The 13,108-nt window shown below is 44.5% G+C and overlaps 1 protein-coding gene across 1 annotated transcript; it reads right to left on the reverse strand.

The window, feature by feature from the left end:
• Positions 1-339: 339 nt before the first annotated feature.
• On the reverse strand, positions 340-10,048 carry LOC130110716 (lipoprotein lipase). Its single transcript, XM_056277897.1, has 10 exons — positions 9,795-10,048; positions 7,931-8,127; positions 6,471-6,650; positions 6,117-6,228; positions 5,778-6,011; positions 4,524-4,766; positions 3,697-3,817; positions 3,170-3,388; positions 2,940-3,047; positions 340-2,769 (listed from the first exon to the last, which is right to left on the reverse strand). The coding sequence occupies exons 1-10, from the start codon at positions 9,892-9,894 to the stop codon at positions 2,748-2,750; spliced, it is 1,536 nt and encodes a 511-aa protein (XP_056133872.1). The 5' UTR covers positions 9,895-10,048; the 3' UTR covers positions 340-2,747.
• Between the last annotated feature and the right edge of the window lie 3,060 nt (positions 10,049-13,108).

Genomic DNA, 13,108 nt, shown 5'->3' on the forward strand with positions numbered 1-13,108 from the left:
ACTTGCCCGTCCCTCTGTGGGCCAAGCTCGCTGCGTCCCCGCGGCTGCTATTTGAACCTGAGGGCTAATTTCAGCCATGGCATACATGAAGCTTTCCATCAGAGTAGGATTGTCTTAGCTCAGAGGTCCCCATCCCAACTCCTGCCTTTGTGCTTCCATAGACTGTTGCAGAAACCTGGATTCACCTTCAGCACCAATACCATGATTGCCGGGTTTATGATGAAAAAAGGAAACTGTTGGATGTGGAATGGTTTTTACAGTGATCGTATGCACGTCTGTATTTATGGAAAACAAACGTTGACTGGTATAAGTTGTCTGGGATGATATAAAGATGAAATAACTTCACATTTCGAAATAGGGCTGAGCAGGTTTTGCATACTTGTTGGTCAGTGGCTTATCAAAGTTTCAGCCCGAACTATTTCTAACAGAGCTGTTGCTGACACTGGTTGGGTCACCCTGACACCGTCAGCCGTGTTGAATGGCGTCAAAATATCACATATGTTAGTTTGGGTAATCTGCTAATAAGTATTTTCATATCACACAAATATAAGGGTTTAGTTTGATAAGGTTTGAGAAAATACAGATTTTGTCAACATTGGAAATGAAGCAGATAATAGTGTAAACAATAAAATGGTTTTGTGTCATTTATCACAGCGTTACTGGTGTTAGAAAGCAAAGACAAATGCTTCAACTCGTTTTCTATTTCATTTGGAAATGGACCGCCACCTTCAGTCAGTGACTTCCTTAAACAAATTTCATGCTCAGAAAAACCTTAAAGTTTGTAGGTTTGTTTATTAAAGTATTTATACAGTTCAGTGTTATATTTACGAATCTGTACAAGGGATTACAGAAATGCATATTTTACATGTTAAAGTCATTCAAAGCATATCTACAGTTACAATGCCAAAAAAAACAACAAAAAAACACTCCCACCCCCTAAAAAAAATGCTATTTACATTTAATATGCTGTACATGAACGTAACAGTTTAGTAATGTTTAACTCTGCTTTCAGTGCTAGAAATAAACTAGAATATTTTCCACTCATTCAGACAGCTGAATCAAAAATTGTGGAAATAAAGTCACAATGATCACAGTACCGATCTCTATAGTGCCATTTAGTTTGCATGATGCTTACACAACTGTGTGTATTTGAAAATGTGATTGTGAATATAATCACATTATATTCCTTCAGAATTTAATCTGGGTTAATAACCTCATTAAATTACATAATCGCATGATAATTACAGAACATTTTATTCACAAGAGCCTCATAAGAAAAGCCACAACACAATCATATTGCTACAGTCCAGTTGTCCCACATAACACAAACACAGTGTCATACTTCCTGTGTGTGTGTGTGTGGGGGGGGGGGGTCATATTTGTCTTTTTGATTTAACCACATAAATCAGACAAAAGCAGAATAAAAGCAAGAAACTTTTTAAGTAACATTATCAGCCTTGATGCATACCAGTTTTTACTTGCTGCCCATGTCTTAGTTGCCATTAAACAAACAATATCTAGATACATGCACTCTACTATCCTCAAGTGCTTCAGTATAAGCAACGAAGTTCCTAAAATAATGTACATGTCAGAGCATGTCCATGTTAACCATCACAGAGACTGTTTAAGAAACAGCCTCTGCGGTACAAAATGCATGCTCAACTGAAACAAGAGCAATAAAATAATATGGGTTAAGACATTTTGCAGCCGCTTTTGTCTGGCGACCATTAACAGTAAAGGCACACTGAGACAGTAAAGGCACACTAAGAAAGTAAAGGCATGCTGAGACAGTAAAGGCACACTAAGAAAGTAAAGGCACGCTGAGACAGTAAAGGCACACTGAGAAAGTAAAGGCACGCTGAGACAGTAAAGGCACACTGAGAAAGTAAAGGCACACTGAGACAGTAAAGGCACACTAAGAAAGTAAAGGCACGCTGAGACAGTAAAGGCACTCAGACAGTAAAGGCACATTGAGACAGTAAAGGCACACTAACAAAGTAAAGGCACACTGAGACAGTAAAGGTACACTAAGAAAGTAAAGGCACACTGAGACAGTAAAGGCACACTGAGACAGGTCCCACAGCCATATGCCAGTGCTGAGGACGACAGTGGTGAATGCTCACATAAGTCAACCATTAGTGTTAGAGAAAACACATACTTCTGCATAAAGCACCTCGAACATTTCAAAAAGGTTTACCTTGGAGGAATATGCCTCCCTTACATTGAGTACCAAGATGAGTATTGAACAGAAACCTTTCAGCAATTGAAATAATGTCCTGAAGGATGTAGTATAAAAGAAAACAAGAGGGTCTTTCACAGTGCCCACTAAAACGAGGAAATTTAACTTGAGATGTTTTACACATGAGCGGAGGGGTATCTCCACACCTTCACATAGTACTCATTCAGTCGATGAGCCCCTCGTAAGTCTGAGACCACAATGACTATATAATATTATTCCCTTTGGTATCTACACCAAAGATGCATTTGTAGTCTTTTTGCACCACATGGCAGTTAATTATTTATATTTATATATGTATGTGTGTGTCACAAAAACAGCACTTACTCTACAAAACATTATACGGTATTCACACACTCAAAGATTTAAATAACACACACTTCTGTACATATCTACAAGGTGGTAATGTCTTCGTATGTTTTGAGAAATAAAATAAGTTACAAGTATAAATATTTTACTGAGTGCTGTGACATGTAGAAGGGCTTTCCACTGTCGCTCTCGTTTCTCGGTATTAGTGGCGCTCTGGGGTTATCCTACAGAGGAAAGAAACACATTGCTTTTCAGTAAAGAAGCCTTCATGCCCACAATGGTCAGTGTTCAAAGTAATTTATGACAATCAACTTAATAATAACAAAACTGTTCATGCTCCGTTTGGCTTGTGATTGTGATCTATGGGTGCCGAGAGGAAATAGATGGATGTTACCTTTCAGGAGTGTTTCTTGAGGTGGTCCTCCACGCATCCTTACATTTGACAAATGTGACCTCCTGTGTCAAGATCTGAGCACGAGGGTCTTTCACACAAAACACCAGCCTGAACAGGACATCAAATAAAACATTTAAGTGACAAAACAAAAGCCCACTTGTTATTATGCTAAATTGTTGGTATAATTATTACCATTACTGTATCTGACACCACAATGCAGCTTAGCTTACTTTTGCTGTGTCTCGCCCACGCGGATGCGGATCTTGTGGACCTCCATGCTGCTGTCATCTGCATCACCTTTCCACCAGGAAGACACCACCCTCAGCATACTGGAGGCAGACCAGCCGTTAGCCTCCTCCCATTTAAACTTGAGCATCAGGAGGTCACCAATATCCTTCTCCGTCACCAGTAGGAAGGAATGAGTCTTGTTGGTCATTATTTTCTCCTTTCTGCCAATCAGTGGGGGAGTAGAAATAGAGAGAATAGCGAGTTAGTTGTTAGGCCCCAGCCAATAGCAATAATTCATCTACACCCGCCCTATAAAATGTGCACCATTAAATGGATGACATAACTGCAATTCTATCTCAAGCGGAGGATGAGATCATGACACTCTTACACATTAAACTGAGCTTTTTATCACTCTTACTACTTCCTGATTTTTGTTTCTATATCTGTGTAAATGTTATTAAACAGCTGAAATAACTTGTATGATCCAAGTCAAAGTGTCACAGTTCTCATGAGCAGCCGCACCACTCACAGTTTAAGATCCAGACTCTCAGCTTCCCCTTTTGTGCCGTACAATGAGATGGTCAGCGAGGGCTCCATCTCCGAGCGGTTCACCTTACTGGAGAAGTGGATTTTCAGCTGATAATGATACACTGCACACACACACACACACACACAGAGCGAGAGGGACAGAGAGAGAGAGAGAGAGAGAGAGAGAGAGAGAGAGAGAGAGAGAGAGAACAACCTGTTTACCTGTTTTGCACCTGGGATAGCTTATAAGCATACAGTATCACTTTTTAGCATACAACCACTGTTGTCTCAAAATTAGTCACATGTAGACAGGTTGGATAACTTGGTGAAAAGGAAGTAGATTTTAGGCAATGTGTAGCAAACACGACCAAGTTCCATAACACGAATTCAAAATGTGACTCTTTAGTTGAAAAAAATCCCATTACGCTATGTTAATGTGGCTACCAGCAATTTCAATTTCGGACACTTTTTAGAATATTTGGCCAAACTCTTTTTATATCCCAGCAGCTATCAAGTAGGTAGATTCACTGAGAAAAATAAACCTGGTCTGTGTGTGCTAGGCACTGTAAGCAGAGAACACTTTTCTGTACCCATTCTTTATCAGCCAATCAGAAGAGTTCTTTGCAAGCTGGTCCCTACTTCCTGTCAAACCGTTTGCACATCACAAGGCTCTTATGCAAAATTGAGGGGGTTGGATTCATCTGCAGTATGCTTTCAAAATATAGCTAGCTCTCACTATCTTGCACAGAGGAGCACTTGCCCCAATTCTTAGTGTATCTGTGCAAGTGTAGCCATCCAATTTCATTAGCAGCTATTAAGTCTACCAACCTCTGAAAGGCATGGAGGCTCGTGTTTTGGTGTACATCTGGACGTTACGAGCCTTGCGGACCTTGCTTATATTGTAGCCCACGGTGTTGCAGCGGCTCTTGCGGCAGCTGAGGCACATGCCACGGTCAAACATGTCATTGCTGCTGCAGCGGTAGGCCTTGGCCGCATCCTGTTCATTTAAAAGAGAGTCGATGAAGAGGTGGACCGAACGCTCGTGCTCACACTTCACGGCATCAGTGATGGCTGCGGAGCAAAAAAGTGGGCCATTTTTAGTTAAGACATATAACTCCATGCACCTCATTTATCTGTTTGGCAATTTGCAACAGTCTGTCAAAACCAATGTAAAAAAAAAATCTTAACTTTGTACTGAACAATTACTGGTTTAAACAAATTTCATGTCATAGAGATACCATAGTCAAATCTGACAATTTATTTAATGAATACTGTTGCAAATGATTTTATGTAACTCAAAAATGTAGAAAAATAACGCTAAAGCCTCTTCTTCCATAAGGAAACACTTTACTGCCTGTTCTAGTTTATCTAGGGTGCTACAATAAGACCAATGTTGTCTCTGACCCTCCGGAAAGTTTTTGTGCAGCCATGTTTGGGGGCCCTGTGTGTATTTTAAAACAAAGTGGAATGAATAGAGCCATTGTGAAACTGATGGCAACAATGTCAGCCACTGAAACAGATTAGCGTTGACCAGCAGCAGGTAGCAGAACTGTTAGCAAAGCTGCTGGAGATAGTGTGTGTGTGTGTGTGTTGCTAATGCTGTCTGTGTTTTGTAACTTGATCACAACAAATCATGTTCAACCATATCTCCAATATAGTTACAGTATATATCTAGTTAATACCCCTTAGGAGGAAGTTCTCTATTGGGAAACCAGCTAGTGTACTACCCCTGGAGCAAGGAGGGTTAAGTATCTTGCTGAATGATATGTTGAGAGATTTGGTGGTATGGGAACCAAACTTATGCTCTTCCATTGAGTTAAGACTTTGCTAAACATTCGGACCTGCCACCCTATTGATGTGATACCCACCACATAATGTATTGTTTTGGAAAAACAGGTTGTAACTCTGAGGCTCAGAGGGACATAATATTTTACACATAAAAATGTATATAGGTCCACAAGTATGTTGTGAAAAACAAACAATAATGATGGGTTTTGTTTGAATATAGTATTTTATCAGAGTCCGAAATGAGACATTTTTATATCTGCAGTTAATATACAGCAAGCCAGCGCTTGTTCTCACCAAGTATTCCAAAGTTAGCAATCTTCTCCAATGCTCCTCTGAGATTGCAGCCCGGCTGGAAGCTACCTCCATTGGGGTAGATGTCCACATGGCCTACAGGCTGCTGGATCCCAATGCTGAGACCCAGAGATCCCCGTGTGAAGGTGTGGAGGACATCCACAAAGTCAGCATCATCTGGGGAGAGGCGTCTGTGGGCATGCTCCCCTTCAAAGTCAGGGCCAGCTGGATCAAGACCTGGACACAGAGACAGAAAGAGGATAACCCTCCAAATTATGCCTCATCTGTTATTACAACATACCATCACATCTTACATATCACTAATTTCTGACATATATTTACCAGTTATTCTCCCAACTTTGCTGTTGGCATGGCTACCAGCAAATCCAGCCACATGAGCCCCCAGGCTGTAGCCGATAAGGTGAAGGTTTTCAAGAGGTAAGTTGGTGGTCTCCTTTAAAAGACACAATATAATTTAGCAAGGAAGGAAAGTCTGTGATGCATAATGATTTAACAATGCAATCCTTTGTAATTTAAGTAAAATTCAAGTAAAATTTACTGCAGATTGCAGCTGAGTTTAGTGGTTAACTTAAGAACTGTGATTGAAGCACAGCAGAAAAATATTGATGTTATTGATGTGATATCGATGGATGTAGGTTTATGAGGTCAGATCCCAGAAGTACCATTACCACTGACCTCTATCCAGTCGATGAAGCGAGCGATCACATGTCCCACCACCTTGGTTCTCTGGGCTGCCACCACATAATGGTTCTGTGCCGAGCTGAGCCAGTCCACCACTATGACGTTAGCCGTCTGCTCTCTCTCGTACAGTGCTGACACCAGCTTGGCCACCCAGCTCTCAAACATACCACTCACCTGTCAACATGAAAGACAAACCCATGAATGACACATCATTATACCATGGTTATAACCTTATTATCTGATAACACTGAGGGCGGTCTCGCGGCAGCCTCGCCTAGCGTTGACTGTGGTGTTTTTGGTGTCATCGTGTGGAGTGCGGGGAGATGTGTTGAAGATGTCTTGCTGGGAGTGCTAGCATTGGATTGGCTGAGGGAGCCTGGTCTGCCGCGTCCGCTGGGCCCAAGAACCATGGCCCCTGCCTGGAGCTTCGCCCAAAGAGGAAACACCGATGGCAGTCTGACAGGACGCGGAAGCAGGGCAGGCTAAGCTAACTGCTAGCCCATGCAGACCAGCAGTTCCGACAGTCATCCTGGCTGGCATTCGTTCCCTTGGACAGTGATGTTATTTTCATTTTTTTTGTTTAGTTCGGATATATGTGTTAGTTTGGATATTTCTTGTAGTTCTTGTAGTTTTTGGATATGTGTTTTTGTCTTTGTGTTGTACTGTTGTGGGCTGGGGGAAACAATATTTCGTTTCATTTCATGTATGCAAGTGCATGAAATGAAAGGACAAATAAATGTTCCTGATTCCTGATTTCTGATTATTATAATCTATATTGGCATCACTCCTTAAGGGAATATTACAAAATGCTTTAACGCTAAATAAAAAGTGGCGCCCTGGTGGCTAAATGGATATGGTGCATGCCACATAAAAGCAGCGTCCCTGGTTCGATTCCAGCCAGGGACCATTGTTACATGTCGTATCCGTCTCCCTCTCCTCTGGTTTCCTGTCTGACACTTCACTATCCTCTATCCAATAAAGACAAAACTCGATAAATAAATAAATAAATGACAAGTAAAATCAGCAAAGAATGAAAACAGAAAGGGCATTGATTTAAATGATGTGCATGTCTTAATGTGTGATGCATAAAGCAAAAACAACTAAAAGTATGATTAGGATAAAAGTAATTGCATTAATTAAAATGGACAATGAGAGCAATTGTGGGGCGTCTTGAAATGAGGCCATGAACCACATCAGTAACTGATTGGTTAATCCAAACCTGTAGCCAACCATCTGATAATCTTTAAAACCACACTTAGATCAAACTTTTTAGGAAATCTGTTTTTGACAATCTGGCTCCTATAGTCTCACTGTCTGGTCATAATAAAGGAATTCGGGAACATACTAGAACGCCAACCAGTCATGTTGGTTTCATTATAAACCATGTAACACAAGTCCTTGACACACAAGGAAGGACAGTAACCCGCTGTGAGATGTGGCGGATCCTCGCTCACCGTCCATCCATGGATCACCAGGAAGGTTTTGGAGGTGCTGTTGAAGGTGCAGGCTGCCAGCGACTCGGGTTTGCCAGGGATGAGGTAACACAGGTCATCCTCGGGCTGGGAGGGCTTGCGTAAGGAGAATTTGGCAACGGTGCCTTTGGTGTTATCTTTGTGGTTAAACAGGTCTTTCAGAGGATCCAGGAAGTTACCTGAAAGAAAAAAAGACAAGCTGTCTGAGTTACAATAAGGATTTCCTCTGGTTCAAATAGTCGGCATATAACGTTATAATCTTCAAAACCAGAGTACTAACCAGAGAAGAGATGAGCGAGACAAACACAAGCAGGCCGATGTGGTGAGTTAAAGAGTCATATTGATAAGATGCCAATGTTTTGAAAAGCAATATGATGAGATAATTTTTGTAAATTTTGCAAGACTGATATGAAATCTCGCTCTCAGTTTTTTTCAAGCCTGTGACTTATACAGTATTGTGACAACTACCAAGGGAGTCTCACCTCTCCAGTCATGTCTTTTCTATCCTTTATTTGTGGTTAAAGTTGAGAATGGACCGCCGACACAGCCACGGCATACTGGGAATGTATAACAAAGCTGTATATTCAGTTTGTGATGCACATGGACCAACCAGTTACTAGTTGTTTTGTGTTTCATTCCGTAAAACACAACACTTAACCATGGTTTCATAAAGCCGGTTACAAACAGACTTATTGTTTACATGTGCTGGTAAACTGACTGATTGACCAAAAATCTCAGTGCCGTAACCACATCATGCTTCCCCCGATTTCAACCTTACCCCGGTAACAATAACTTGTTGGAGCTGTTTGCATGACTGTTGCTAAAGTCATGTCTTTATCGCTTTAACATCTAGTTCTCATGTAAACATGCTGGCTGTCAGATGTGTAAATCTTCATGTTCCCAGGCTGCAAGGACGCCTGACGAAATAAGTAACTGAGAGACTACATTAAGCCATGGGCTCTCGGCCCCTCAGTAAACCAGCCAGCCACAGGCTGAAGGCCAGTCCACACAGGTTATTGGGGTTCACTTGGTCAGACAAGAATCCATAGAAACCACCAAGACTTCTCCCAGCAGCTCTGCCTTCTCATCGACAAACTGCTTTTCACCCAGCGGGCCTGTTTGGAGCAGACCAGGTCAGCTGACTGTGACAGGGAGCTTGGGGGGTGGGGGGGTGGGGGCTGTGTGTATATGTGGGGGCTGTGTGAGTGTGTGTGTGTGGGGCGGGGTCTTAAACTACACTGCCATGTGTATGGCTTTCAGCAGTCAGGAGAGGTGATCTCTTGTAGTATTATAGAGAAGAAGTTATAAATTCACTTTATTATGTGTATTCACATGGTTTTTATTCCCTTGGATGACTTCAGCATTCCCCTCACTCAAATCCTGTACAAATCAACCCAAACACAGCAATCCTGTTCACGGTGCCGGCTCATCTGTATGTAGCATGTGCTAGCTAAATAAACTATTTCCATCACTTCAGTCGTCTTATTACAGCAATTTGCCAGTGGGATTCGGTGCAGACTGCCAAATGTATGTCCTACGAAGACCATAACTGTGATAGACCGCTTTTTCTCAAGGTAAAGCCAAAGTACCTACCATAGTAAAAAACATTTGGGCTTTAAAAACTAATTCAATTCACTGTAGGCCTCACACCGTTTTTATTTTGGAAATGACCCATTATCTGGGAAAAAAAATGCTGTATGAATGTGTGTGGGTGTGAGAGAGAGAGAGAGAGAGAGAGAGAGAGAGAGAGAGAGAGAGAGAGAGAGAGAGAGAGAGAGAGAGAGAGAGAGAGAGAGAGAGAGAGAGAGAGAGAGAGAGAGAGAGAGAGACAGACTTGGCAACTCACCAAACACAGAGTCGGCCAGCTCCTCTTCCACGGACGTCACATACTGTACGGCTGCGTTCAACACCAGAAAGTAAAGCCATCCAAGCTGCCGCCCTTTCATCGCTTTTCACACTCTGTTTCCCCGGGAGAAAGTGATCAAGTGGCTTCAACAAAACGACCAAATCTCAAAAATGAAGATTTTTTTTGTATTTTGTATTTTTTTTATCTTCCCCGCTGTTGTTGTTTCTTCTCGGGGCGGCTGCGGTGCGTCCAGCCTGTCGTACAGCGCGGATATCTGAGCCAGCCCGCAGCGGCGCCTTCTTAAATAGCGCCTCTCACACCGGCGCAAACTCATTGGTTGCTGTCCTCCGGGCGGAGAATGGAAAAATATGTGTAAAGGCCATAACTGCACTGTTTTACGACCGACTTTACAGACCTTGTTGGCAGCGGTCTCCCATTAGCCAACGTAAATGCAATATCATTAACCTTCATTTCTTTTATTTTGGAACGCCGATGGATTGATTCCAAACCGCACTCATCAATAGTTTATCGCCACAAAGTGATCCAGTGATTTATTGATAACATAAATTAACGTGTGTTATGACGTTGTGTTGTGTTATATTCCATTATGATATGTTCCATTATGTTATGTTATGTTACATTATGTTATGTTGTTATGTTAAATTATGTTATTGTAGGTATTTGTTCTGTTGTGTGTGTGAGTCAATGATCACATTGACTTGTACCAAAACCGTTGGTTGATTAACGCCAAAAAGCTTGTTCACATGAGACCGGTAATTTGCTTAGCCTGCCTGGTAAGGACGAACTAGTCGATCGCAGAGCACATCAATAGACACACACACACACACACACACACACACACACACACACACACACACACACACACACACACACACACACACACACCTAGAGGTACGGTGGCTCGTGGTGGACAAACAGTACAATCATTTAGCCAAATGATCTACATCCCTTTCCTTTAGTTCACATCTCTTAGATAAAACACATGGGTAAGCGTAAACATTACAAAACATTTGGTTTTACGATTTCAGTAAACAACCCAATGAGGATACTCCTGGACAAACTTAAAACGATCCAACTGTAAATCAAGGTGGATGAATATATTGTGGCGGACACTAGGGGCTATGCCTCTCACCCAGCAGGACTGTGAGCTGGGGGCGTGGTTTACGTTCCCGGGCTCGCTGGTGTAGGGTTGTTCCTGCTGCAGTTGGTTTTTGGAGTTGAGGACTAAACATCAACTCGCCTTGGTCTCCTGTGTTTTTCCTCATTCCTGCCACATTGGTGACCCCGAATTGAACATGTTTGGAGCAGAAGATGAGTGTGTATCCACTTCGGCCACGCCGCCCCAACTCTCACAGCCGGCCGTTCTCGCCGCGGCTGTGAAACTCCCAGAGTTCTGGCAGAGCGACCCGGCCTCGTGGTTCCAGCATGTCGAGGCGCTGTTCCACCTGCGTGGAATCTCCGCGGACGACTCCAGATATTATTTGGTCGTCGCTGCGCTGGACCAGCAGTCCACACGCCGGGCCATGCAGCTGTTGCGCGCCCCTCCGCAACACGATAAATACGTCGCCCTCAAACATCTTCTGCTCCGGAGGTACAGCCTATCTGCCGCAGAGAGGGCAGATAGAATCCTTTCCCTATCCGGTTTGGGCGACGGGATGGCTGTGGATCTCATGGACAATATGCTGTCGCTGCTAGGCTCAGACGAAGGTGGGTTCCTTTTCCCGCACGTTTTCCTGCGCCAGCTCCCGTCTCCTGTGCGCGCGGCTTTGGCTAACTCCCCGTGTCTGGCCGCTGATGACTGCCGAGGTTTGGCTGAGGAGGCCGATCGGGTCCTGCTGGCTACCAGACGGTTCTCTGTGCAGAGTGTGGCATTGGAGCCTCTGCAGCCGACGTGGGAGGACGCGGACCCGGCAGTGGTGGCTGAAGTGACTGCCCGGAGACGGCGCGGGAGAGGCCTCTGTTTCTTCCACCAGCGGTTCGGCGACAAGGCGAGGCGCTGCGTCCCTCCGTGCACGTTTGAGGCGGCGGGAAACTCCAGGGCCAGCGCTCAGTAGCAGCTGTGGGCGCTGGTGGACGTAGTGAGCTGCTCTTCAAGAAGACGGTTTCTGGTGGACTCCGGCTCGCAAAAGAGCCTACTCCCTCCCGCTAAGACAGACAGGTCGACCGAAGGCGGCGGCCCACAGTTAAGTGCAGCTAACGGTTCGTCCATTGCGACGTTTGGCACAAGGTTGGTGACTGTTTGCTTCCACAGGCGCCATTTTGAGTGGGACTTTGTAGTGGCCGCCGTTACTGTTCCTATTATCGGCGCGGATTTTCTGTGTGCTAATGGTCTGCTGGTTGATGTTGCAAACCGCCGTTTAATTGATGCTGTGTCTTTCGCCACTGTTCCGTGCGAGACAGGGGGAGCCGGGCCGTTAACACTCGCTAACTTTTTAGGGGATGTTTTTCAGCGTTTGCTGGCGGATTTTCCATCGGTGACTACGCCTGCCTTTTCCACCGCGGTTACTAAACACGGGGTAGAACATTTCATTCCCACTCTGGGACCGCCAGTTTTTGCGCGCGCGCGGCGCCTCGACGCGGTAAAATTGGCTATTGCTAAGGAGGAGTTCGCCATCATGGAGCGTCTGGGTATAGTGAGGCGTTCCAACAGCCCGTGGGCCTCGCCGCTTCACATGGTGCCCAAGGCGGATGGGTCGTGGCGGCCTTGCGGCGATTTTCGCCGCCTGAACAACGTCACCGCCAATGACCGCTATCCCATCCCACACATACAGAACTTTTCCATACGCCTGGCAGGTACCACTATTTTCTCTAAGGTGGACCTGGTGCGCGGCTATCATCAGGTTCCCGTGCGCGCAGAGGACGTGCCCAAGACCGCAGTGATCACCCCGTTTGGGCTTTTTGAGTTCATGCGCATGCCTTTTGGCTTGAAGGGGGCAGCGCAAACCTTTCAGAAGCTGATGGACTCGGTGTTGCGTGACCTTGATTTCGTGTTCGTTTATCTCGACGACATATTAGTGGCCAGTCCGTCAGCTGAAGAGCACCTGGTGCACCTGAAACAGGTTTTCCGTCGTCTGGACGAACACGGCCTGATAGTCAACCCGGCCAAGTGTCAGTTTGGACTGCCGGTGATTGACTTCTTGGGTCACCGCATTTCGCCGCAAGGCGCGGTCCCGTTGCCTTCTAAGGTGTAAGCGGTGGCGGAATTTCCCCGTCCAGTCTCTGTTAAGGCATTGCAGGAATTCTTGGGCATGGTGAATTTCTATAACCGTTTCCTCCCTCGCGCTGCCCACCTC

This window comes from Lampris incognitus, chromosome 3 (assembly GCF_029633865.1).
Source record: "Lampris incognitus isolate fLamInc1 chromosome 3, fLamInc1.hap2, whole genome shotgun sequence".
Classification (NCBI taxonomy): domain Eukaryota; kingdom Metazoa; phylum Chordata; class Actinopteri; order Lampriformes; family Lampridae; genus Lampris; species Lampris incognitus.